Raw genomic sequence first — 27,618 nt, 5'->3', positions numbered from 1 at the left:
TATGTCTAGAGAAAATTTAAAATCTATTTTTATTTGGTAAATTAATTGTGTATTCCTAGGAAAGTGGAGATAAAGTGGCAGTTTGACCAATTATCCATAATAGAAGATATGAAACTGTAGGAGATCTAAAACTGTACCCAATGTTTGCAATTATTATCCTGCCTTAGACATACAGCTGTCATTTATTTATAATTTGCTGGGCATACTAAACATTTTTTGTATATTCACAAACCAAGAATTAAGAAGCACGTGAAACAGCAATGAAGATAAAGAGGTAATAGATATTTCTCACATGTTGAATTAAATGTTTCTCAAGAAAAATATTATTATAATTTTAAACAAGAAATACTGAGTTTGTAGATATAACTTTTATTCAAACAAAATTACACTTGTTTACAAGACAAAGGAAAACGAAAGGTAATGTAACTACTTTTTAAAGTGAAATCACAGATTGGACTGACACTGACTTTATACAACTAAATGAATTCACTGCACTATAACAAACAAAACTACCTTCCACACACTATGAACTGACATTCAAATTCAGAAGTCTGACACATAAATTAAACTAATAAGTTAACAAAATCTGTTGATCAGGTACACGTAGGTATCGTGAATATACATTGGAATGATCCCAACATTCATTCTTCCCTTGGTAAACAGTGAGAATCACGACATATGAAGACAGCGTATAAGAGACAGTAAGTCGGCTTTGATTCCGTTATTAAGGAACCCATACAGAATTGGGTTAAGACAACAAGACATCATGCCCAACAAATGACAGATGCAGTACACCAACTTGAAGTGCCTATTTGAAATAAGGTTATCATTAAAATCGGTTACGACATGGAAAAGGTGTAGTGGCATCCAACTGACGGCAAACACCAGTATCAGTATGGTCAGTCTGTAGAAAACACCTCGAGATCTCTTTTTTAGTCTCATGATAGAACGGTTTACTCTCACTTCATGAGCATCAGAGTTTTCTTCAGGTTTCATCTCAAAGCAGGTGCGGACCCCAGGTATGGACTTACTGGAGGAGAAGAGCTGACTCTTCACAGAGCCTAAGTTTTCTGGAAGTGTGCTTGAATGATGGTCTTGAGGAGGTCTTGCTGGAACAGGTAACACGCATGCCTTCTTCCTGTTGTATCTTCTTCTGTGTTTTCTGATGAATGAATAGCTCCATTTGTGGCTGTTGGAGAGTTTCACCTGAGGCCCACTCTTTTTGGATGGATGAAGAGTTAAGTTGATCATCTCATTTTCTTCTAGTTTGTTTTCTTTGTCGGGCAATCCACAGCTTATACTCCTGCAGACACTGGTATGACTTATAGTGAGACAAACTAAGGGCAGAATATACTGCACTAGCAATAAAGAGATTGTAAAAGCAATTCTATATGAGTCAGATGGCCATGATTCAACACATAAATACCTGCTGCTCAGCAACGCTGGGCCAAAAGTCTCGCGAAGTTCCACAAGACTGTGAAACACTGGAAGGGGAGAACAAATTGCAAAACCTAGTGTCCAGACAGTAGCTATCAGGAAGTAGCCGTGGTTTGCTGTTAGATTATTGGATATAGGGTGCTTTATCATATGATACCTGACAATGGCAATCGATATTAAAATTAAAGTTGAAACCAGAACCGACACACACTGAAGGAAAGGCATGATGTGACACATGACTCTGCCGAACATCCACTGGTCCAGCAGGACGGAGGTCAGCGTGAACGGCGAACAGAAGAGCACGACCAGGATATCAGAGAAGGCCAAATTCCCTATGAGGAAGTTCACCGTCGTCTTCTGATGACGCTTTCTCAGGAGAGCCATTAAAATGAGGAGATTCCCCATGAAACCAAGAAGACTTACGAATGTATAGAGTCCAATCAGGAAATACTGCAAGTCATCTACACTGCTTTTATAGTCATCCCAGACTGGGAAATTGGAATTCCGAGGGGCAGCAGTATGGTTCTCTGTGGGAAATGTCTGGTTATAATAACCCTTAAAGTCCAAATCCATATTATTATCCTGCTTGGAATAAAAGGACATGAGTTAGCAATTTGAAAAAAATTACATGACTACTATAAATTAATCCACTGAGAGAGAAACTGAATTTTATAGTTGGTTCCCATTATCTTATTCAATTCCTAAGAATGTTTCGTGAGGCCTTCAGTTGGTTCCAAGTGCAGTGCAAATGTCAGTCATAACAATTATAGTAAGTCTAAGTCTATTGTCATTTCAATGGTGTGTTTGCTTGTGTCAGAATAGCAGACTGTTGTTTAAATTAATGTAGGAAATAATGTAAGGACAAGAACAGGCAAATGTAGATGAGAGTTTCAAGATACCTAATGTACAATAGCTCAGTAGTGCTCTTTTCCAGTCAAAGTACCTAACACGTGGTGTAGTCATATAACCTACATTAAACATTCCTTCCTTTCCTACTTGAATTAAGATCAAAGTTAAGAGTCATCTATCCTAAAGTATTCCTTGGTCTATTCAGTTGGATGTATCTCCCTTTCCAAACCCCTGTAATGCTCTGTTTATAGTTGTCTAATGCTACATGTTACAATCTGCCTTGCTTTGCAATTATAACGCAAACCACCTATCTTATTTATTTATAAGCAATGGAAAAGCAGAGACTGCCCCTTACTCACCATGGTATCTACCATAATGCATGGCACAGTAACTTCACCATTGCAGATGTTAAATAAATATTTATGGGAAAATAAAAAATTCAAACAGAAACCCAGTATCTTAAATGTTATCTAGCTCATAAAGTGTCCAAATTAAAGCTTTTCAAGTGTAGAAACATTATTTCAGTAACTACATGCATACAGTAGGCACTCAATAAATGTCTGTCAAGATGTACTGTTGGCAAACGCATCCCATGATCAAGCTCTGTCCCTTGAAATTGCCAGATTATCATGAATTAACACTACCACTGACCAACAGTGCTGCTGGTGCTTTAAAAACAAAAATTACCTGCTAGAAATTGAAAATGGATTTCAGCTTTAAAAAGATTCAGTTATTTAAGGAAAATTATTTTTGCTTAAGAAAAATATTTCATATTGTTTAAGGAACAATACTATGTCTTAGGGTATAATGTAGACATGATATTAATATAACACCTCATAATAAGTTTTTTCACTTCAAAAGAAATTAATGTTTTAGAATCGATATCACCATGGTATTACTTATTTGCTGAGGTATACCAGAGATTTGACAGCACTGCCTAATGAAGCACAAAACTGCCCATAATATGTCAACAAAATTTAAAAAAAACTCCTCCTCCACTTTAAAAAAGGTAAGCACTCTTATTTAACAAAAATTTCCTACAGAATACTCTAGACAGTGTAGTTAATTCTGATGAATATACATTGTTACGGAGATCCTGATATGTATGTGGCTTAAAAAAGCAATATGTATTTATCTACCTATTGCTAAACTAAGATGAATAATTATACTTAAAAGTATAAAAATACATATATTTAAATTAATAGTAAACATTATTATCTTCAATTTAAATACTATTATCTTCAACTTACAGGTCTTGGTCCAGTAAAGTTCTAAGCAGGAACTCCTGTGAACAGACATTCATTGTAAGTAACTTTAAGTTCAGTTTTACATGCAGCAAGTTTCAACTAGGCACCATTGGACAATAATATTTTACTCTAAATGAGTGCCACCTTATAAGTCTCAAGAAAGCACAAAGCCTGTGTAGAATTAACTCTCCAACGATTCTCTTGTTCTTACCTTGGTAGTAGGAAAGACAATAAGTAACTACTTATCTAACAAAAAAGGATTTTCAAGAACACAAGTCAAAAGAAAACCTAAGGAGGAACAAATAGCCTGTATACATTATAAGCATGAACACAATCATTGACAAACCAGATGGAGTCAGGGGGTCATCAGGACCCATAAAATTAGGCAGAAAGGCCAGTCAAGGTCACACTGATTTGAAGTTCACTCAACTATCCAGGGTAGTTGCAGGGAGGCCATCGACTACTAAAATGTGACAAGTAAGATGATTCAGTAGGCCATGTGAATTACTTTTGTACCAGTTATACTTCCTAACTTGAGGTCATGTTAATTGAAATTGTTAGGACTTAAGAATGACTGAATAAGATCATGCGTTTTTTAATAAATTTATCTTTAAAAGGATGTAATTAGCTTCCAGAGGGTAATCAGTCAACATAGAATCAGATATAGATGTTATGAAAAACTTGGTTTCAAATTTTCTCATTAGTCAATGTGTGGTAGGCAGTTAGACATAAGAAGAACAAGACAGATGGGCCAGGTACAGAAGTACAGAAGGTGCCAGGGGTAATCTTTTCTCCCCTAGCAATTCGCTGGTGGCAGAGTAGACCCCTTGACCTTTTATCCCTAAAAGGTCATCTAGGCTTGAGTTGTATTTTAGCTCCAGGCCCAGAAAAGCGGCAAAACCAGGTGAGTGATGCCTGGATCACCTGCAGGGATGAAGGGAAAGGCTCCCTGCCCTGCTGCTGACCAATCAGTGGAGACCACAAACCTCAGAGGACACACCTGGAAAGCTGATGAATATTCTACTGAGAGCCTCCCCTGGAACCTCCCTTAAAATCCCCACCTTTAAAAGTTCTTACCATAGAGGACTTAGAACACTCTCTCCCAGGAGCTTGCCCTGGCCTTTCCCCTCCTCTTTGACTCCTCCCACCCACCCCAGGGAGGTTACCTTTACCCTTCTCTCTCCTAAGCTCCAAGGGCCCCTACTTTTGCCTCCGTAACTTGTTTCTTGAGCCCATTCCTTCTACCACTCATTTCTTCTACCTCTGTGACTTTCTAAATAGACACGTCTCTTATGGTTTGAGCCTTGGTACTGAATTCTTTCCTAGCCAGAACACAAGTACCAAGGTTGCCAAACCAAAGTCCAGTCCAGTCTGACCCCACTGTTCTAACACCTGGTGTTCTTCTCACTGCTACCAACAAATGCATCTGGTCCTGAGGTCAGCTGACGAGTGGCCTGTCTGCTTTTGCTGCTTTCCTGGGCCTGCAGCTCAAACACATCTGAGATCTGGATATATTTGATGCAGATTAGAACCTCATTGTCCTGGGGGTCTTAGTCCTTACGAGCTATTCTCCCGAGCCCTTGGTGAAGAGCCCTTGATTCTTCTTCATTGAGGGAGGTCTAACCTCCATGACTACCAAGGTGCCAGGGGAGGATCCGAATGGCATGACCAGCGATATGAAGGGTTTAGGGGGACTAAACCTGCACAACCAGTGATATGCTAGGAGAGGAAATGCCACCCTGGGGGAAACGTCCTTGTTTTCCAGGTGTTGCCCCTGGCTAGGCCCCAGGGGCTTTCCACCCTGGGGACCATCTTCCTTGCTTTGCTCTTGTCTGTCCAACTGCCTACCACAGAGCCACTTTAAAATGAAAGAAAAACGAGCATAGAGAATTTTCATCCTTAAACTTACCCCTTCACTTTCTTTTTCCTGAAAAGTGCAGTACGCAGACCTGTAACAGAAATGCCAGCCAGTGGAATAATTCTCTGCTTTCAACGGGTGTTAGAATGAATACTTTATAATTTTATGCAACACAAATATTTCATGCGTAATAAATGTTATATGTGAACCTTTCTTCATCTTATAGTAGATTCCTAGGAAAAATATGAAATATAACCAGGAGAATGTTTTGTAAATGCAATATTTGATAAGAAATATGATAATGCTGTGTGAAATCTTTGTTGTGGCTAAATACTGTATAAACATGAGATTTTGTTTCTTGCTTTTGTATGGAACTCTATCTCCCACCATATAAATTACAAGGCTGAACATTAAAACTTGAATCCTCAGAGTAGAAAGTGAAAAATGTAAGTTCTTCTTCAAACTGCGGCAACTTTAAAAAAGCAACGTCTTTGTAAAGACTTATTGTAACTTTTAAATAAAAATCTATATCTGAAAGCAAGACAAATAAAATCTTCTGAGAAGACTTCAAGTGTGTTAGGTAGGCACTTCTTAGAAAAAATAATAGGAGGAACTGCAGGGAGCTCAGAGGAGATACTAAGACTTAGCTCAGTACATTTAGGTAACATTTATTAAGATAATTACCTGCCTAATGAAAATGCACATTTTTCTTCTCACACAAAATGCCAATCACACAAAATAAAATTGATGTAAATTTCCTCTCTAACAATGATAATGAAAATATTGACTATTGCCTATTTTGCTGTGATCCTGAAACAATGGGGAGATTCCAGGCTCCGCACTCTTTCCATGATTCGTTTTTAAAGCCAGAATCTGGCAAAATTTGAATTGGAAAGATAATTACAGCTCTGCTGCTCAACTAACAAACAGGCAGGCATGCGCCGCCGTCTTCTCAATTCTAAAAGCAGAGCTGCTCTTCTCTTGAGAAATCTGAAATTTAAAATGCACTCGGGCTGCAAAATTCTGCTTAGAGTGCTTGAGGCTATTTCCCCGGCCTACGGCAAAGTCTCTTTTTAAAAGATAAAATAAAGGTCGGTAGACTTGGGGATAACAATTTCCCGTCCCTCTCTAATTCGAGGTGATGGATGGATGTTACTGAGGTATTTGTCACACGAAGCCACCTTGCACATAAGAGAGCAAGCCTGGGGGCGCAGCTGCCTCGAGTCGCGGGCCAGCTTCGGGACAGCGCGGCGGCTGGACGCCCGGAGGGGCGCGGGGTGGGCTGCACCCGGGGGCCTAACCCAGCGCCGGGCTAGGGCTGAGCGCTGCCGGGGGAATCCCGCGGGCTGCTGCTCCCCGCCAGCCACGGACGCCCGCGGGGCAGCACTGGGCTCGCTCCACCGAGGAGGAGCGCTTCGTCCTCCCCGATGCCCCCCGCCCCCACCGCTCCCGCCCGGGCTCCCGCGTGGATCCGGGGCACCCTCTTCCCGGGTTCAGCCCGTGCCTGCTCCACTCGGGTGAGTACCTGCCCCGAACGAAAGAATTCTGCCTCGTCCTTTCTCCCCTTCCCTTCCCTTCCCTTCCACGCCTCACATTCGCCCGCTCCGCCAGCGGATCCCCGACTTTTCCAGCTTCGCCACCTAGAGCTTCCCCACCCCGCCCTCCCGGGAGCCCCGACAGCGCCCAGGGACCGAGGGTCCGGTGCAGCTCCCGGGCCCCACGCGGACTCGCCCTTCCCTGCAGGCCCACCCCCGCGCGGAAGGGGGCTGCGGGGCGAGGCTGAAGCCCGTACCTCGGGGTGAGCCGGCCGCGGTCGGTCGGCGTCTCGGCTCCCGGGCACCTGGCGAGCGCTGTCGCTCCTGCGCGGGCGGTGGTGTCGGGAGGAGCAGACCTGGAAGATGGCAGTGGGGAGGAGGGGGCAGGGAGCCGCAGGGGTTTTTTGAGGTGCCACGGGGACACGTGACTGCTCCCGCGACCCCCGAGACCCTGCTCCAGAGCGCCTGCTCCAGGGCGCCTGCTCCGAGCCCGCCTCTCCCGAAGTCCGGGCGGGGCATCCCAGCCCCGACTCTCCCAGCTGGGGCCCCAGGGAGAAGCTGCAGGCCCCCGGGATGGCACGCCGTGGCCTCGGCCTCTGGTTCTCCACCGAGGCCAAGTTAACTTGACGAGCAAGAATATTCCTGCCCCTTGTGAGCCCAGCCGGGGGAAGTGAACTCCGAGTCTGGAGCTGGTGTGGAGTGCGGGCGTATCTGTAAGGGCTTAGGGTCCCCGCGAAAAAGCTGCAAGGCCCAGGTTTTCTTTTTGTTTGAAAAAATAAGATAACATAAAATAGAAACAAGACCAAAACAGAGCATGACTCTATCTTGCACCGTTTTGGAGTGAGGAAGGGAGAAGTCTAGGCAGGAAGGTTGCCCGGAACGTCTGGGCACTGCAAGGGGAGATGCGCGGCGCAGAAGGGGAAGAGGAGTCCTCCCGGGTCCTCCGGAGGAGGAGTGGGGCTGCGGGGAGGCGTGGAGCGGGGCGTGAGGCTGACGTGGAATCCACGCTTCTCGAGACTAAGTGGCAAAAAGACGACGAAGGGTTAAAAAGTGTTGCCATACATTTAAAAAGACAAAGGAAAAATAAAACTTGTTTTCTTGTTTCTCCTCATGTGATGCTCATCCCCAATGTTTCCGAATCTGTATTTCGGAGGTTTGCCTTATTATTCTTATTTTTTTAGTCATGAGGGGTGTGTGTGTGTGTGTGTGTGTGTGTGTGTGTGTGAGAGAGAGAGAGAGAGAGAGAGAGAGAATGTCTTTGACCATAGCTGTGTGTGTGTGTGTGTGTGTGTGTGTGTGTGAGAGAGAGAGAGAGAGAGAGAGAGAGACTGTCTTTGACCATAGCTGTGCAGGAGAAAGCGGAGAAAGGGCGTATGCATGGTGCCCTGGAAAACTGAGAAGGATGAAGTGACAGTCACAGCGACGTGTGTGTAGTGACGAGTGCAGCCCCGAGGGACTGACGCTCTGTACACCGGAGCGGTCTGTGTCCTTTGGGACCAATGAGACTTGAACATCTGATTCTGGGGCCAGCAACGTATCTGTTATCCGAAAAGTCAGACGCAAATTCTTTTGCTTTTCTGTTGAATTTTAGCATACTCAGGGGACCTGTGTAGATTGTTATCATATCAGCCAGATGAACTTTTAAAAACCTCAAGTAAATCCAGTTCCTTGTTCATTCTTTTCCTTTTTGTGTCTGGAATACAAGCATATTCTCTCCCAAATTTTAACATAACAGGCAGTCCGAGCAGGCCAATGGGATTCTGAAGTAGGTGAAGGGAGGGATGCAGGTGTTAAGAAGGGGTGATCAATGAGAAAGCAAAGCTTGGCTCTTAGACTTTCTTAATTACAACATCTGTGCAGTTAATGCACTACACATTGTCACCTAACTTTCCGTCCTTCCATCCCTTCCTTGCGCAGTCACAATACAGACCAATGTCCAATACACACTGGCTTCAAAACAACATTCGAAGGAGCCCCATTGTGACTATCTTCCCAAAAGCTTGTCTATGCTATAAGCTCTTGTATGGTAAAAAGAAAGAGGGCTTTTATTTTTTCTCGTCCACAACTTTTCTTGTACTTTGGATGATACGAACTTTTAAGATGAAGTCATTTTTTTTAGAGTATTAAGAGACCTACACGCCACTGAGATGAAGACTTTGATTAAGTCTGCCATTGCCCTTCCCACCACATCCCACCTTCAGAACGCAAGTCTCAAAAGGGGAGTCACAATTTCTTCTTTAACTACATATTCAATGTACAAAGAGTAAACAAATTACTGTTAAGGATTCTCGATGGATGGAGACTTGAGGTGATGCACGCACCGCACAGAGTGCTGATGATGTGCTGTGGAACTGTGCGCTTGGAACCTGTGTGATTTTGTTAACCAGTGTCACTCCGATAAATTCAGTAATAAAAAAAGGATCATTTTTTAGGAAGAAGCAATTTAAAAATTCCAACAATATGCTACATAAAGAAGATATGAACATGCATATATTTTTATCTTCAGATTTCCCAAGAAGGGATTCAAGACTAGTCATCATCACTCCTTGTAGAACATAATAATTTTGTTTCTGTTTTATGGAGTAACATTCCAGCAGGAGGAGTACTACCTCTGGGAACAGAAATAGTAATGTCCACCCCTGCTCCAGTGTTTTTCCTACTCTGTGTTTATGAAATGCTCATTTGGGAAATTAACTTGGATTTTAAGTGTGTTACAAAATTAAACTTGCTGTTTCCCAGTAGTCATGGTTCTTTATCAGTTATGAAAGACAGCTTATCTGTTAAGGTTAAAGTTAAAATCACTGGGGACACCCAAGACAAATTATTGAATAATAAAACACTCTTCAAACAATGCCTGGGGTAACATTTTTCTGAAGAACATGTCTCTTGTTCTTGTCACAGTTATTAACAAGTATCATTTGTGGAGGAGGATGGTTGCTAAGGTGTTTCAGTATGATCTCAAATGATATATGATCTTGGAATATCAGCTATTGGGATAGTGGGGATAAATAAACTAGAAAAAAGAGTGCAATTTTACTTGGTGCATTTTTTTCTCCAAGAATCTTTTTTGTATTAAAAGTAACATTTCTTTATCCACTGCTTCTATCATGGTCCAGCTAAATCCTTAATTCTTAATACATGTAGAAAGGGCCATCTCTGCATGTTATCAAAGATCTTTTTATGATGCTCTTGGCTTCATTGATTTCTTTAGATTAGTAGTAGTTTGTCATATAATCAATAGTGAGGGGTTAAAACGAGGAACTAAGTTGTAATTGTGAAAGATGTACAATTTTTTTTTTAAGGAACAGCAGCTATTTAAAAAAAGTAAACCTAAATTACTTGGGTGCACAGAGTCATTTCCCCAGGCAAGTCAACAATTGTTCTGAGGTCCTCAGGGAGCACTATAAACATGTCGTTGCCTTCTAAGTATCTGTGCCACTGGAGCAAAACTTGATCTTTCCTTCTGATACCTTAATGATTAAATAATTACATATAAAGGAATGACTGATTTCCAGAGAGACTACGCAGTTTTAAAAAAAGTTTTCCATGTTAAAAATACGTAAAACCATATGCGTGATACACATGTATACGGTTATACAATCACACATACATTTGTATATGGGACACTTACTTGTCGGAATACCTGAGTTGTGGTCAGGTTTTATTGTAAGTTAATGGTGTGTCTTTAGACAAAGCACTCAATCTTAGTCTTCACTTTCTTTTTCTAAAAAATTGAAATGTAGCCCTGGCTGGTGTAGCTCAGTGGATTGAGCACAGGCTGTGAACCAAAGTATCGCAGGTTCGATTCCCAGTCAGGGTACATGCCTGGGTTGCAGGCTGTGGCCCCCAGCAACCACACATTGATGTTTCTCTCTCTCTCTCTCTTTCTCCCTCCCTTCCCTCTCTAAAAATAAATAAATAAAAATCTTTAAAAAAATAATAAAAAGGCAAAAAAAAATTGAAATGTTTCGGCCAGCAGATCTGGAGCCCCTTTTCAGTTCTGGATTTCTATGACTTTATGCCATTAATGAGCAGGCATTACAGGCATATATGTGGAAAAGTAACCCTTTTCTGTATTCAGAAATATTTAATAGTCATAGAAATTGTTTGTCTCCTCTCCGTATTAGGAAACAAAAGAAAAAAATACTGTTGAGTTTCCCATTAATACAGTCACATTATTTTACTGTATTTTCTTGTACTTGCAACTGTATAATGATATTTGATTCCTTCTTTTACAAAGTTGTGGGTGTCTTCAAGATTAACAAATCATTCTTTATCTAATTTTATGATTTTTAAATTTTCAGCACAAAATATATAGAAGAAGAGAGCATGAATTCCTTTGGGAAAATAACATCCTATCATGTAAATCCATATTTAGGCTGTATATTCTCTTTTGTGGATCAGAACTCTTCACAAAAACTAGTGTTGTTGATAAATATCCCCCAATATTGTTTTTCTAAAATAAGGTTTTAGTTCTTAGCTGATTTTTCATGGTTAATTTTTAAAGATCTAGTTGTAAGTCTAATTATAACTTTAAGTGCAAATGAAAGAGAATGAGTTTATTTATCTATTTTTAGTATGTTGTTTTGAATAGTCTTTAAAGAGAGTATTTAGAGAACTGTTGAAAGCCTAAGCTTGGAATCAAAAAGTGAGATGGTTGAATAATATGCTTTTCAAAAGTGCATCTGTTTCCATGTTCTCACTCTCACTATTCTCACAGGTAGTTCAGATGTAAACAGTTATTATTCAGCAGGTAGAAAAATATATGAGACATTTTCTTTACTAGGCATAGACATTTTCAAATGCAGTAAGCTCTATTATTTGAGCTTAAACCTAACAGGGAAAACAAAATCAACACATAAGAAAATCTACAAATATGAGAAGAATCATCAAAAGGAGTACAGTAGTAAGCCCATAGAAGTATAAAATATATACATATATACCAGGGTTTTGTGTATATATACAAATAGCAATAATCCACCATAGCTAAAATGACAAAGATATTTTTTAAATGTTTGAGATAAACACCTGATCTTGATTTGTGATGATCATAATTATGTAATCATATCTTATTTCTTGTTCTTCAATCCTTCAACAACACCTTTTCAGTATCTTATGACATGGCAGACATTATTCTAGGCTTTAAGTTGAAAGAGGTGAAAAAAGTAGTCGCTGCCTTTCAGTGACCACAGTAGAGTTGTAGGTCTGTGCAAATAAAAAATAAATTGCAATATAGTGTGATAAATTCCATATTAGAAATATTCTTAGAGTGCTGTAGGAATAAAAAAACAAACTCAGCTTATGAGGGGGTCTGAGGAGATGGCAAGATATAAGAGAGGTCTTCATAGTTAAAGAAATAGTTGAGCTAAAATGTGAGGAACTGATGAGAGTTAGGCCAGTAGATGGAGGGGACGGGTGAGTAAGAAGTGAGGAAATAGCAGGAAGGTGAGTGAGAATGTGTAACATTCAGAGAAGTGCACAGAATTCACTGTGACTGAAGTGTGTGGGAAGTGGTGGAGCATGATACTAAAAATGTTGGTTAAAAAGGATATTGTGTTGTATTTGAAGGATCTGGAGAGCAACTAGACGATTTTAGCTGCGGAAAGATACGACTGGATTGCTGTGAAAACGGCTAGTGGCAAAGAGATCGTTTAGTAAGAAAAATAAGTAGAACATGATGGATGTGAAGGAACACGTTTGAGAAGTATTTAGGGAGTCAGGTGAATGGAACTCTGTGTCCAGTTGAATCTGAGAGTGTGAGAGAGGGACACACTGGGGACAATTCTTAGATTGGGGCTTGGGGATATAGATCATGATAGTAATTGCAATCCAGCCCACTATCTGAGAAGCACATTTCCAAGGAAACATGAAAGAGATCTGAACTTTAGAGGTTTAGGATTAGGAGCATTAGGAGTGATTAATGGCAGAAGTTGTAATTATGCATTAAGAGAGAAAAAAGGAGAGGATTAAGAATGAAATCCTCAGTAAATCTGGGCAATTCGGGGTTGATCAATGAAGAGACAGCATCACAAAAGGCAGTAATACACAAACTTTATTTAGATGTTTTTGGACAGGGTTGCATGACAGGGGAAGTCTCTCCCAGCAAGACCTTCCAGAGATTACAGTGTGGGGCTACCACCATCAGGGGGATAGGACAGGGGATTCTTGGAAGAGGAGGGGAAAACAGAGAGGAGGCTTACATATCTAGATGAAATCCCTCAACAGCAAGGTGGGTAGGTTTGGTTCAGACTGCTCCCAAGAGCGGCAGCAAATTGGTGTCTTTTATGGCTACAGGATTTGTCTTATCTCGGGGTATGTAAAGTAGGTAGTCTCTAAATGGCTAAATAGATATTTATTTGGACTGCATTTAAAGCAATTAGAAGTGTGAGAATTATTTGAGTTTGGTGCTGTCTGGCTCTGGGCCAATAGTCTGAGCCTGCTGTGAAGAAGTAAACAATATGAGGACCATTTTAGGCTAATACACAGATGCCATCTCTGGTCCATTTGTATAACAGGACTCGAGGGAGAAAAACACAGGACAGATAGATGGAGACATCTGATCCTGAGGTAGAAAACTGAGGAACAGCCACTAAGGAAGAGAAGTCTATAGTGCAGAGAGTAAAGTGTTGAAAGAAAAGAAGATGGCCAGGAGGATAGGATGGTCAAGAGAGGGAACTGTAGCATAGAGAATAAAGTCTGAGTCGTGTCTCCTGTCTTCAGTCATTGATGTCCCAGGCAGAAGTTTCAGGTGGGCTGTGTTTGAGGAGCAAATGAGAGGACAATAAACGTACCTCATTCTTGGAGAACATACCAGGAAAGAGAAGACAGCTAGAGACGCTATGACATGAATGAGGGAGTTTCAATGAAAATGAGTGAGAATTTTAGTTTTGTTTGTATTTTAGTGTTCGGCCAAGAATACTGAATTATTGAATAACCAGGTGTTATAGGTATGTTATTGTTGTTTAACAAACCTCCCCAAACTTAGTAAAATAAAACAACATGGATTTTTATGCTCATAGATTGAAAGAGCGAGCACAGTGGTGATGGCTTGTTTCTGTCATGTGATGTTTGGGGTGCCAGCTGGGAACACTCAGCAAGTTAAAGTGAATCCAAGTCTGGGGGCTGAAACAGTTGTGCTGGAGAATTGCTGCCCAGTCGAAGGATGTGAACGTTAGAGTAGGTGCCCTGTGGCTTAGACTCACTTTAGAAGGGAGGAGGAGGCCATTGAGCCTGAGGGTATGAGGTAGGAGGCTGGAGGAGAGTGGTGACAATTTGAAATGCCTTCTCAAAGGGGAGGGATTGGGAGTTACCCAAGCCCAAGAATTTCAAGGTAATATTTAAGGCACACCTAAGGTTTTGAAATTGTAGTTGCGATACTCTATGCAACTTCACTTACATGCTATGTTAGCAGGGAGCAGTAGCTGAGTAGTTTCCCAGTCGAGAAGAGTCAGATTATACCACACCCCATCCTTGGATACTTATGCCTTTTCTAGATGTATATATCTTGAGAAAGTAAAGCAACAGCTAGACCTTAAACAAAGGAATGAAGAAAGCATACTTGCCTGAGCAAAGTGATACCTGGGAACACTTTGTACCACTTATGTACCTGTTTGTGATATTATCTAGGTGCATATAAGGAACCTTTTACTGTCTTTGGGAGAAATCATCCTACCTCAGGAAGCACTGTGTTGGGAAGGGGCCTGATGCTAAGCCTGAGATTCTAGAAGTGGGGCTGGGGTGGGGCGTGGGAGCAGGCAAGGTGAGCAATTAGAGATGCTTGTCACGGGTGATGGAAGGTTCCGTGGCAGCACTCATACTTTTCCTTCTCAGCAGCCATTCCTACTCCAACTGTTTGAAAAGCGATATGAAGGGAATAGTAATCATTACAATATATATATATAAAAAACAAGAATAGTAAAAATGCCCAAGATCTTTTCATTAGACATGCAACAAATAAAAAATGCTACACTTTTGTAAAATAGCATATACTTTTGCTGAATATCTAAAAGTTGTCTGACAAGATGAGACCTGCAAGAAAAGATTTGGGTAATCACTAAATAATTTTCAAGACCTAGTCCTCCAGAGGTTTATTCTAACAGTTTTAAAACAAGTGTTCTAAATGTGTCGCCTATGTAACCAAATGAGAACTTTCCTGAGATTCTTATTTCAAATCAAGAACAAACCCATAAGGAGCATTTGGTGTCTTCTACACTAGGAAGTTAATTGAATTGTTTGCTTATATACTTGTATACTAAGATTTTAACTAAATTGTTATTTCTTTCTGCTAGTTAATTCTCTCCGAAAGACAATTGAGTTGAGTGACTGTATTGACTATTTGTACAAAGCAATTTAGTTGAACTCTTTACTAACTACATCTCACAGATTCCGAGATGAGGATTTTTTATTTAACACCATAATACTCTACTTTTGAGATTCATTTACAATTAATTGTATGTCATTGTTTTACTGGAAACATCTTTTTCTTTCTTGTTGGTGGGTAAAATAACATTGCAACTTGCAGTTTATGGCATCATAGATTTAAAGAAAGGCAGCAGGGATGTCAGAGAAAGAAGGGAAAAGTGGCACCTAATTAATTCATAGACTGTGAACTGATTCACCAACATGCAGCATAGTGAGTTCGACCCCAGTGGCATTTCTCTGTGATCAGTGTCATCTACATTCCAGTTTTCTAGCTACATATCCAGTTATAGGAGTGTTAATGACTGTCAGATTTTTCTGAATGACCATTTGTTGTAACTTTCCTGTATCAGGTCGTAGTAGCATTTCAGAAACCTTAACCTTCCAGCAGAAATTCACCAGGAGATCAATAAAGTAATTACAGTGGACAAGTTATTGTACCAAGGATAGTGACACACTTGGATCTAGACAGTTACTGGATCATGGAATTTAAAGAGTACGCCCATAAAAATGCTCCGTTTTTAAAAGATAAAACTAAGATCTACACAGATTCAATAGCAGATTCTATCTCTCTGTTTAAATGACAGAACAAGATGATTTGCCCAAGAGAACATGAGAATAGGTCATTGATTTAATTCTCCTAGTCATGGTTCATAGGTCCAGCTGTTATGAAATTATAGAAGGAAATACACAAAAAAATGCAAAAAATTCTCTCTCCCTAGCAAAGGTTTTTATCTAGTTTGAATAGCAAATAGGAAAGTATGTGACTGACTGTTCACTTAAGACTAGAAAAAGAAATGATCTTTACTTAACTCATATCTTCTTCTTAATACATCTTTTGAGGAATGCAGATTACTCTTGGGTGCATATCTTCTGAGGAACTAAGATGACTTTATTTCATAGTTTCCAAGATTACATTAAAAGATCTTGTGTTATATTTAGCAATCGTACTATGCTTTATTTTTCTATCTTATACTTGGAAGGAGTACTTAGTAAATGATATTCTAAAGAATTAAATAATTTTACTGTTGCAAAATTATTTCTCCTTGTACCACAAAATTTGACATTGAAAAAGTCTTAGAGACCAATGATCTTTCAAAGATTGGTATTGGATATGACGCTGAATACCTCAAGAATTCAACTTTATAAATTTGCCTTGGTGGGGACACTTGATGAAAATTAAGTTTGTAAGGTGACAAAATAAAGCAGCCGCAGTTGTTCAGGCATGCCTTTATTAGCGTTCTTGGAAAATACAGAAAGTAATGTCCAACCGTTTGGTGTCTCTGGGTCACACATTAAATACACAAACGCTAACAAGAACTGATGAGAAAAAAAAGGTTTTCAGTAAATTTGTGATTCTGTGGCGGCTGCGCTCAGAGCCATCCTGGGCCACGCGTGGCTCGTAGGCCGCGGGTTGGACACTCTACTCAAATGTGTCCAAATTGTGTGCTCACGTCCAGGGTATTTGCTGGTGTAGCAAAAATGCTTAATAAGATGTGTTCTTCATAAAGAATTAAATTATTTCACTTGTAATTCTTGCAGCAGGCTCTAAGTAGCCAACTTGACGATTAGAACCTTGGGATAAACTTCTAAGAACAGTATGTGACTTAGGCAAATAGAGTGGACACATAAATGAGTAATTACTGTTTAAAAGAATTGAAATTCCTAAATGCCTTAATTTTCATTCTTGGTAAAAAAAAAGAGAAAAGGAAAAATATGTATGCTATTTTACTGTATAACTATTAGCATTAGTATAACTATTAATGGGACACTTTTAAATGTATGCTTATATCTATTATTATAGTAATAGTACATTTATTACACAATCATGTTTTAATTCTTGATCATATCCCTTTGCAATTATATAAAAATGTCTAATGACAAATGTCAATGAAAAAGCTTTCCTGCAACAAAACAGGAGAGATTGTGTGCATTACTGTCTGTACAGATAAATGAGCTGTGGCTTATATTGAGGTTTAAATAGTGTTTATTCAGCCTAACAACCAGGAAAAGAAAACATTTAACAATGTAAATTTCAGGCAATTACATTTGTCCTGGAATTTTGGGTTTTTTAGTTTTGAAGATAGAATGCAATCACAGTTGTTATGTAATAAAACCTTTATACATATCCTAGGCAGTGCCCTGTATCTATATCAGGAAGGCTTTATTTTTTGGCAGTTTGATGTGGAAGAAGTCTTATTTACCTATACCAGTAAATAATTTGTGTGTGTGTGTTTGTGTGTGAATTACACAACTTTGACTTTCAAAGTAGAGTGGAACTATGTAAAAGGTCTGAGATCAGCAGATCATTAACTAGCCCGAACCATCGGGCATCATGATGGCTTTGCATCATCAGTGGTCTGCGGACATTCTGCTCTTTTCTTCATAATGTTCAATGCGGTAGTAGAGTAGGCACCAAGGAAATGTCATGGACTCTTTTTGACCACCAAGAAAATGTTCTGTTCATCGTGCTCTCCTTAAAAAAAAAAAAAGAAAAAAAGAAAAGCAGCCAGGCGCTGGGAACAAATCTGACTCAATGCATTTTCTCAGTGAAAAGAAAGAAGGGCTAAAAGGCCAGGCTCTCCATTCGACTCGCTTCTTTTGTTTTTCAAAGGTCTTCTCTTCACTTTTCAAGCGAGGAAAAAAAGAAGTCAGCACCAGCATAAAAAATATTGGAACGTCAGAAGAGAGAAGGTAAGAAAGATATAGTGGCATTTGTCTCTGTGAATTCTTTCTCATCCCATGAATATAACAGCCTCTTCGGTTCTGGAGCTGGGCTCACGCTCTAGGTTTTCGGAGGGGTGAAACTTCGGCCACAAGGTGGCACTGACCTGCAAACAAAGAACACAGTGGCACCGACTTTGGAGAAGCCCTGTAAAATTGCCTCGCCTTCTCAGAGTCACTGGCCGTGCGGATGAGTGCTTACTTTCCTCGGCGTCGTGAGTCTGTGTCTAACAGTGTGCGTCCGTGTCTAAGAATGTGTCGATTTCATTGCATTTCTGCCCAGAATGGCTAGGCAACGCACCCCCGAGGGGTACAGCCAAGGAGAGGTGTTTGTGGGGGGAGCTCTAGGCGCGACTCTTGGGGCGCGTCACGTGATCCGGGGATGAGGTGGAGTTCGGCTTTAAGGGGCGTCTCTGCTTATCTTCATCAATCTTTAGGGTGTGAGCAGGAGAAATACCAGCGGTTCTTTTCTCCTCTCCCTGCTCCCTTCCGTGGCCATCCTTCCTGCTTCACTGAACAGGGGCGACAAAGACAAATCCAGCGGAGGGTAAGTTGCAAGTTCACACCTTGCAAGGGACTTTTGAGAAATTACTCACTGATGGAGTGAAGGATGAGAGAGGCAGAAAAAAAATGTACGAGAGCCAGAAACTGGCGCTGGGGCACTGAGTTGGGACGAGCAGTCAGCCTTTCTGTTCAGGTCCTGGTGCCGGTAGGTCGGGATCGCAGGGTTCCAGGACTCCAGTCTAGGGGTGTGGGGACGTTGGTGACCAGGACCTGCGGCATTCGCACACCCGGCTCCCCGGGGATTTCTGGACGGGATCCGAGTTCCCTCCTAAGAAAGCCGAGGGGTGGACAGGTGCCCTACTTGCTCTGCCCCTCACCTTGCTCATCCGCCGCATTTTTCTGGAGCTGGCTGGAGCCCCTGCCCGGGTGGCTGACTGGAGTTTTCGCGGAGGAACCAGTACTGGGATGGTCTGGGGAGCGGGCGCTTGGCGGGTCCTCGGCTTTCAGCCCCCTCTCTCGGCACGTGTCAGGCTGAGGTCCTGGCTAGTCCCCGAGGCCGCGGACCCCAGCGCCGGTGTGGTCTCTCGGGACACTTGTGGGTTCCCGGCTGGGCTGGAATCGAGCCCCATCCCCCTGTGCTGGGCCCTCCAGTCTATCGCTGCGCCCTGGTGGATACCCTGAGCCTTCTACCCCTATTCCCCAGTTCTAATCATCTAACACTTTAGCTTCTTCTATAACAGTGATGTTGGCAGCCAGCTCGTTTAGAGGATTGGGCTGAGGTGGAGGTGATTTAAGAGTCTTCCAGGTCCCCAGGTAGACTGGAGGGGCGAAAGCGTTAAGGACTGATTTTGGAACAAAACGAACTGACCGAGTTTGGGGTCTGCTTGTTTGTTTTTGGTTGGTTTGGATGGTTTTCCGTTTTGCCAATCTCTCATCATCATAGGTAGAGATGTTCCCTAATAGATGGGTGGCAAGTGTGCTTGTGTGGGGGGAGGTGACGTGGGGGTTGGTGTTAGGAATGAGGCAAATGTGGGGCAACTCACCTAGTTACACAATATGAAAACGGTGGGTGCCTAAGCACGCTCGCTGCACGGTAAAATCCTAGGGGAGGACAGAGTGTGATTTGACTTTTGTTTTTTTAAGTGCTCTCAGATATGCCATGTCCACCTGGATCCTAGGGGAAAGCATAACTTGCTAAGTGGCATACATGCACGGGTAAGTGCAGAGCTTGTCGGTCTCTCTCTGCTTGGACAGAATGGAGAAACAGTAGCTGCCAGTTCCAAGACTCCAGGCTGCCTCCCTGGTGAAGCAAGACAGCAGAAAGCTCTCCAGACCAGTTTCCAACCCATGACTACAGATCAGAGCTTCTGTGTGAGTGACTCTGATGGTATCAGCCTTCCTTAGTGTTTTAAGGCAGCGGTCTGTTGAACAAGCCCTCCTTGGAGAGGAAGGAACCAGGAATATGCAACTCATGGAGATAAACTTGCAGGAACTTTGGGAGACTGCATGTAACAAGACTGATATTTCTTTTCCAAAGGAAATGAGGTGCACAGCCAATCTGAGTATATAAAAATTTTTTTATCTGCATAAGGCTATGAAATATAGAAGCAATATTTTCAAGTAGTAACAGCACTAAAACAGTGAGTGGTGAAAGGCCAGTATTCTAATTAGAAAGGAGAAAGAAATGTGCTTTTGGAAAGGGGCTAATTTCCCAGCTGGCGATGTGTGCAGTGTCTCTGTTTTGTCTATAAATGCATGTGATAGTGATAATGAGATTTAACGATCTTTAATTTTTGCAGTGTCTGTAGTTGCATGCCGTATTTTAGAAATATATATTGGAATAATAAATAATTTTTGCAAAGATAATGCATGTAAATTCTTTCCCTCCTAGTATTGTTGCTTTCTGGCAATTACTCTGTCTTGAAATTACACTAAGGTAGGCTGAAAATATATACATTTTAACCCAATGGGAACTGCTTTATCCAACTAGAATGATTATCCAACAATACACTTAGTAAAGGAGGCTTGCAAATACTTAAAAAAATAGTTCAAATTTCTCTATACCTCAGTTAACTTCTTAGTAAGAACACTGCTTTTCCTCACAGGAAGTGTCTACCACATATAATTTCAAAGGTATTATAGTTTCAGTATATTTACCTAAACTCACCTATTAGAAGGCTATCTTTGTAGCCCATATATTGTAATAATTTAATAAATATTTGTGTTAATTTCCATACATACTGAATTTTGTCAAAGTCAATGGATGTAAAATTTCCATTTTTTCTTTCCATTGCATCTTTGGTCTGCACCTTCATTATTTCTCACTTGGATTAATGCACTAACCTCTTAATGAATCTCCCTACTTCTTTTCTTTCCTGTTCTTAAGTCTGTTGAAAACGGCAGCTAGAGTAAAAATTTTAAAATAAGTCATGTAACTACATCCTTCACCAAAGACTTTCCAGGGATGCCTCATCTTTCTTAGAGGAAAAAGTCAAAGATTGTTCCATAGAATAGGGCCCTACAGGGTCTGCTCCTCCTCTGTTTACCTTTTCCAATCCTGTCCCGCACACCAGGTCCCCCACTCCGAGGTCTTAGGGATTTTATATTCTGTCCACTTGGGATGCAGTCCCTGAGCTCTCTGCATAGTCTCCTCCCTCATCTCCGTCAAGTCTTAACTCACATCACGTCAGGCAGGCAGAGGCCTTTTCTAGCACTCAGGAATAAAGTGCAACTCCTAGCAATCCTAGTCCCCTTCCTTGCTTTAGTTCTCTCCATAGCACTTACCATCGTCAGGCATACTCTGTTTTATTTGTGTATGTCTTTCTCTGCTCACAAGATTAGAAACTTAATGAGAATGTCACCACTGTCTCCACTAACACCATGCTTGATACAAAATAAGTGTTCAGTAAGTATGTATTGGAAAAATGAATTTTCTTTCATAAACAATTTCTTTTTTAACCCCAAAGTGCAACATTTTTTCCCCCTGTGTACCTGACCTAATAACAGATCTATTAAATTAGCACCCATTTTGCATGTGGAAGGACCGGGATAGAATTCAGCTACTGATGGTAAGACTAACTCATGGAAGAACCTGCTATTCCAACCACACATCTACTGTGTCACATTTTTATTCTAAATCTAATATTTGCAACGTACTATGAGGTATGCACAGTACCTACTTTAAAGAGGTTATATGAAAACCGAGAGGAGCCAGTTAAGGATCTGAGGGATTAAACGGTGCTTTGAAAAATGGGTAGAGGTTGCATTGGTGATGAGACAGAACACCCGCAAGAAGAAATGTCAGGGGCGAAGGTGCAGATGTTCAAACAGGCTGAGTGCGCTGGTGGACTGAGAAGAGACTGGCCTACCTGGAACAGAGTGTTCACAGTGGGGTTATCAGAGCAAAGAGTGAAAGGCAGAAGAAAGCATACTGTGGAGGTCTTCAAGCGTCAGGCTGAGGCATGTAGTCGATAGTCCAAATCTCATACCTGGGTATCTATTCACCTGCTGGTAACTGGTGACAGGGGGCCATGAGAAGTCACAGGACAAAGAGGATATACTTTCCTATTCAGCTATTTTTACTGTTAATAAGGAGGAAATACTCACAATTATTTTGTAAGTATCATGGTAACAACCTGCATATGAAGCATGATGCAGAGTTTTCTTGAATTCCTAAGTGAGAAATTTCCAAAGGATTTTTAGATTACTTGCTTCTTCAAGGCTTGTTTTCAGAAACTTAGAGGCATAGATAATTCTCTCTGCCTTTGGTATTCTTGAGAGGAAAAGTGTGATTACCACATAAGTTTAGGAGTCACAACAGGATGTGGCCTAGAGGAGAGAAGAGCCATATTTCTAGTAACATTCACATTAGAAACCGGTCTACTCCCATTCCCAGTCTTAATACTTTTGTTCTCACTTAATGTTAGCAGCTTTTCTTTTATTCTTTTTGTTTTATAAATGCAACTTTTGGTTGTATAATGAAAAGCAGTTCACATTCTAGAAAGTAAAAACATTCAAGGAAAGTTTCATTAGAGACACTACTTAAAAAGCAAACATATTGTTGGTTCATTAAATGTCTTACATCCTTTTCAATGGAAGTAAATCTGCATGATTTCCTTTATTGTTCTCAAAAAAGAGGGAAAGAAATGGAATTCCCTTTCTTAACATAGGCACAATGGCCTGGTAATTAACAAAGAAGTCTCACCTCATTTATTTACTTAGTAATCTAGGGAAAATCAGAGATGCTCTAAAAAGGAGTTTTTAATTTTTACAAAACTATGGTCTGTAATTTGTTTGGTTGGTAAAAGTGCTGTAAAAGATCAAAATTATGACCAAAATTAGACCCCTGCATTGTATCTGTATATATTTTAGAGAAGAGGGAGGATATTTATAAGAATAGAATCTTAGAAAGCTTTTGAAAGCTGCTGACATATTAACAAACTTATATAATCTTACAGTTAGGAAGAGTTTCAGAGCTATCCTACACAAATGCAAGAACTCCTAGAAAGCCTTACATGTAGTGGTCATTAACTTTCTTGTATAGACACTTGCTAGATTTGTAGGCAGTTCATTCCATTTGATTAAACATTTGTTCCTCGTAATGGTATGAAAAAATTTTAAATATACTTCTTTTGGTTCTAACTTGTGTAGTTAGACATAATATTCTAAGCCTAGATTCCTATGCCAGATGCTGCCCACTCAAAGATGAAAAGACATCTATTACCATCCCTGTTAATTTTTTTCTGGATTAAATATCTTCTATTCCTTCAACAACCCTTCATATGACAGTTCCCTGATGTTTCATTGTATTAATCATTTCCTTCTGAATATATTGTGTTAAATAATGTCTGCCTTAAAGAGCAGTTCAGTGTATGATGGAGTTACTATTACATCTTGACCTTTACAAGAATTCCTTCATTTCTATAGTAAGAGAAAGGATTAGGAAGTTTTGTTTTTGTTGTGTTGTTGCTTTGCTTGTTTCATATATGTTTCTTATGTTTTAAGCTGTACATTAAGGTTTTTTGTTATACATTCATATTCTTACAGTGTTTAGAAATATGCTGATAGTACTGTTTATGTAAGACCTTGAACATGAGATTTACATACACTTTACTAATTTACAGACCACTGTGTTTGTGTAAACAAGCCCAATGAAAAATATTGAGATTTTTTCAAAATGTTTACACAGTTTCTGCTATTTTAAAAATATGTTTATACAGATTTCATTTTGTTTGTTTTCAATTTAAATGGTACTGTGAGTCAGAATTCATTTTGCCTGCCCTCAATAAAATTAGTAACACAATTGGTCATTTTCTCTTTACAGATTGTTCGGTTCAAAGAAATGAATAATTCAGAATAATTTTGATAAGTGGATGCCAATGGGGAATAAGAATAAGCTGAACATTTGACCTGCTTTGAAGAAACATACCATCCATTTGTCTAAAGTAATCTATAACAACTAAAGCAATCAAAATGGATTTAAAAATATTTTCCCAGGTTGAAAATCATTCAATCTACTATAATTTTTCAAAGAATAATTCCCAGTTTTGGGCTTTTGAAAATCATTGTCATCTGCCCTTGGCCATGATATTTGTAATAGCTCTAGCTTACGGAGCTGTGATAATTCTTGGGGTCACTGGAAACTTGGCCTTGATCATAATCATCTTGAAACAAAAAGAGATGAGAAATGTTACCAACATCCTGATTGTGAACCTCTCCTTCTCAGACTTGCTTGTTGCCATCATGTGTCTCCCTTTCACATTTGTCTACACGATAATGGACCACTGGGTTTTTGGCGAAGCCATGTGCAAGTTGAATCCTTTTGTGCAGTGTGTTTCAATCACTGTGTCCATTTTCTCTCTGGTTCTCATTGCTGTGGAACGACATCAGCTGATCATCAACCCACGAGGATGGAGACCAAATAATAGGCACGCGTATGTAGCTATCGCTGTCATTTGGCTCCTTGCTGCGGCTTCTTCTTTACCCTTCCTGATCTATCAAGTGTTGAGTGATGAACCACTCCAGAATGTCACACTCGATGGGTTCAAGGACAAATACGTATGCTTTGATAAATTTCCGTCGGACTCTCATAGGCTGTCTTATACCACTCTCCTCTTGGTGCTGCAGTATTTCGGCCCACTCTGTTTCATATTTATTTGCTACTTCAAGGTAAGAAAACTCCTCTCTCCTCCCACCATTTCCATTTTTACCTTCTTTCCAAAGAATTCCTCATTCAATAATTGGTTTTATTGGTTTTATTTGAGCTCACTTTCCCCCCTTTTCTCTATAGATATATATTCGCTTAAAAAGAAGGAACAACATGATGGACAAGATGAGAGACAATAAGTACAGGTCCAGTGAAACCAAAAGAATCAACATCATGCTGCTGTCCATTGTGGTAGCGTTTGCCGTCTGCTGGCTGCCCCTTACCATCTTTAACACTGTGTTCGACTGGAACCATCACATCATTTCTATGTGCAACCACAACCTCTTCTTCCTGCTCTGCCACCTCACGGCGATGATATCCACCTGTGTCAACCCCATATTTTATGGATTCCTGAACAAAAATTTCCAGAGAGACTTGCAGTTCTTCTTCAACTTCTGTGATTTCCGTTCTCGGGATGATGACTATGAGACCATAGCCATGTCTACCATGCACACAGACGTTTCTAAGACTTCTTTGAAGCAAGCAAGCCCAGTCGCATTTAAAAAAATTAACAACAACGATCACGATCTGAAACTGCTGTAGCACATGGTGCCAGTTGACATCTGTTTCTAAAAAGCACAACCTGCAGCGTACTTTCACTACCCGTTCAACCAAGGAATGGGGTTGAAATCACTGAAGAAAGACCAAGATTTTACTGTTTTGCTTTCCACCGCTTTTGTTGTAACTGTCATAATTACATTTGCAACAAGACATTTGGGCTTTGGAATCTTCTGGCAATAGTTTTGACCAGACATCTTTGAAGTGCTTTTTGTAAATGTATGCATATATTATAGAAAATTTTTTATATTATATTTATTGGAATGAAATTTCTTTGAAGCATTATTATTGATGACTTTAGGAGCACTACACCTGACACTCTAATTAGACTGAGCCATCCTTTGTGACAATTAGACTGCCACTGGATTGAGCAATCTTGACATAACTAACTATAGTCATTGTTTCAGTCTGTTACAGAGGTGGCAACCTGCAAATAGCATCTAGGATATGGGGCTAAAAGAGAGTCTGTGTCTTGCATACCTATAGTCTAAAGTCATCCAGGAGTGATTTGCATTTTTAAAAAAATTTAGGATAGGATTTAATTTGCTTTTAATTAATTATTACTTATGATAAAAATGCATAAAAATATAAATATTTCTCAGCTGTGAATGCCAGGGGGATTGGGCCACCCACAGGAATTAAGTGGCAAAGCAGTTCCCTAATTTCAAAACTATTTTGGTATCCAACAACCAAAGGATTTCAAAGTAATCAGTTTAATAATTAAATTGATAATGCAGCAAATAGTTGGATTATATGTATTTGAATTGACAGGCAAGAGGTTTTCTATTCTTCACAAACTGTTCGGTGTTTGTCAAGCTTTCTAGATAAATATACATGCAGTTTCCAGCTTACAGTGTATAAAAACACTAAGTGTATTTTCCGTACATCAGTGCCTATATAGTAACTCATTTTTAATTTTCAGTGTCTTTCAAAAAAGGACACCAAGGTACAATGCTAAAAGAATGCTCACCCTGGCTAGCAGGGATAAATACCTAAAAAGTGAAAACACTTCACATAGCCCATGTTAACCTGTATAAACTGTACCTCGTGGAGTCTTTTAAATAATGGACGATGTAGAGTCCTGAGTAGCCGTGTCATGTTAATATACTCAGTTTCCTGTACCTTGTAATCGTGATTGAGCCTCAGAATCATTTGGAGAGAAGATATTTTAAAGAATAAGACCTATCTTTGATGTAGTATATAAACAAAGTATTAAATGTGTTGATTTCAGAAGGTGAGACATTTTCTTTATTAAAATTGCTGTTGCTTTTTCCGAGTCTCTTGTGTCTCTCTGCAGCTTCATTTCCTTTACTTCTTTCCTTCTGTTTCCATGTCTCCCCTCCCATGGTGTTCCCACGGCGCCCTATGTCCGCTTGGGAGTGAAACATTTTCCGCACTGTGGTATAACTGTTGATGGCCCAGTCTTTTTCCTTTGCTTCTTGAAGCTTCCTGAAGGCAGGGACGGTTTTACATGGTTCTATGTGCCCAATGTGTTTAGCACAGTGCCCAGTCCTTAGGACTTTTAAAATTACATATTTCTAAAAACAAATGAATACATAAAAAAAGACTAAACTTCCTTCTCTCTTATTTATGAGCATATTGACTTCACATCCTGACATTTTCTGGGACTCCTGCTCCTAAGTTTATTTCTACCAACAAGATGTTTTTTCTTTTTTATTATGTTCTTTTTTTTTCCTCCCAAACTAAGCAAAAGGGACCTTGTAGATTTTAGAACCTTGCATGATTTGTCTTATAAATCAAGCAAATATCAAACTTTTAACATTTAATGTTAACATGAATTTAAATTATAGCCTAAGAATGACTTTTTTTAACTGAACAAGAAAAAAATTCTAAAACCAAGTTTTAATAATAGATGGCAAAATATCATTTTCTTTTTTACCAAAACCTGGAATTGTAAACTACTTAATGTTTTTTTGCTTTGAGGGTCTATTGGGAAATGTTGTCTTTGTTTACCTGGGTGCTATGGAAACAAATCACCACTTGAGAAAAGCCTTGATACGGAGGTGCTTCATTGTCAGCACATTTGCTAAAATGGCCATTTCTAGGATTTTCATTCAACTGTTTAGGCTGCTGCTTCCTTAAGCTTTACATAAGTAATGAATTTAATATTAAATTCTCCTCTCTTATCAAAAGATGTCAGTGAACAAATAGTAAAGCCTAGGTTCCATCCAGATCCATCCAACAGATCCATCAAAATTCAAAAAAATAAATGCCACGTTACATGCAAACTATGGAACCACTGGGTGTGCTTAAACCCAAGAG

General features: G+C 40.0%; 2 protein-coding genes across 8 annotated transcripts; one reads left to right on the top strand and one right to left on the bottom strand.

Annotated features, from left to right (window-relative positions):
• Positions 1 to 361: 361 nt before the first annotated feature.
• On the bottom strand, positions 362 to 7,545 carry NPY5R (neuropeptide Y receptor Y5). Its single transcript, XM_045831869.1, has 4 exons — positions 7,184 to 7,545; positions 5,443 to 5,482; positions 3,537 to 3,571; positions 362 to 2,019 (listed from the first exon to the last, which is right to left on the bottom strand). Exon 4 carries the CDS (start codon positions 2,008 to 2,010, stop codon positions 670 to 672), a length of 1,341 nt encoding a protein of 446 aa, XP_045687825.1. The 5' UTR covers positions 2,011 to 2,019; positions 3,537 to 3,571; positions 5,443 to 5,482; positions 7,184 to 7,545; the 3' UTR covers positions 362 to 669.
• On the top strand, positions 6,857 to 26,603 carry NPY1R (neuropeptide Y receptor Y1). Of its 7 annotated transcripts, XM_045831872.1 has the most exons (6): positions 6,857 to 6,908; positions 17,959 to 18,038; positions 18,506 to 18,615; positions 19,716 to 19,943; positions 23,896 to 24,740; positions 24,862 to 26,603. In XM_045831872.1, the coding sequence occupies exons 5-6, from the start codon at positions 24,045 to 24,047 to the stop codon at positions 25,318 to 25,320; spliced, it is 1,155 nt and encodes a 384-aa protein (XP_045687828.1). In that variant the 5' UTR covers positions 6,857 to 6,908; positions 17,959 to 18,038; positions 18,506 to 18,615; positions 19,716 to 19,943; positions 23,896 to 24,044; the 3' UTR covers positions 25,321 to 26,603. The 7 variants fall into 7 exon arrangements, with proteins under 7 accessions (XP_045687828.1, XP_045687830.1, XP_045687831.1 ...); XM_045831874.1 differs by lacking the exons at positions 18,506 to 18,615; positions 19,716 to 19,943; XM_045831871.1 differs by lacking the exons at positions 6,857 to 6,908; positions 17,959 to 18,038 and having other exon boundaries at positions 18,306 to 18,615; positions 19,827 to 19,943.
• The last annotated feature ends 1,015 nt before the right edge of the window (positions 26,604 to 27,618 follow it).

Source organism: Phyllostomus hastatus, unplaced genomic scaffold (assembly GCF_019186645.2).
Source record: "Phyllostomus hastatus isolate PE091 unplaced genomic scaffold, TTU_PhHast_1.1 phas_contig_159, whole genome shotgun sequence".
NCBI classification, from domain to species: domain Eukaryota; kingdom Metazoa; phylum Chordata; class Mammalia; order Chiroptera; family Phyllostomidae; genus Phyllostomus; species Phyllostomus hastatus.
Note: the sequence above shows the minus strand (reverse complement) of the source record. Positions and strands in the feature narration are given on the sequence as shown.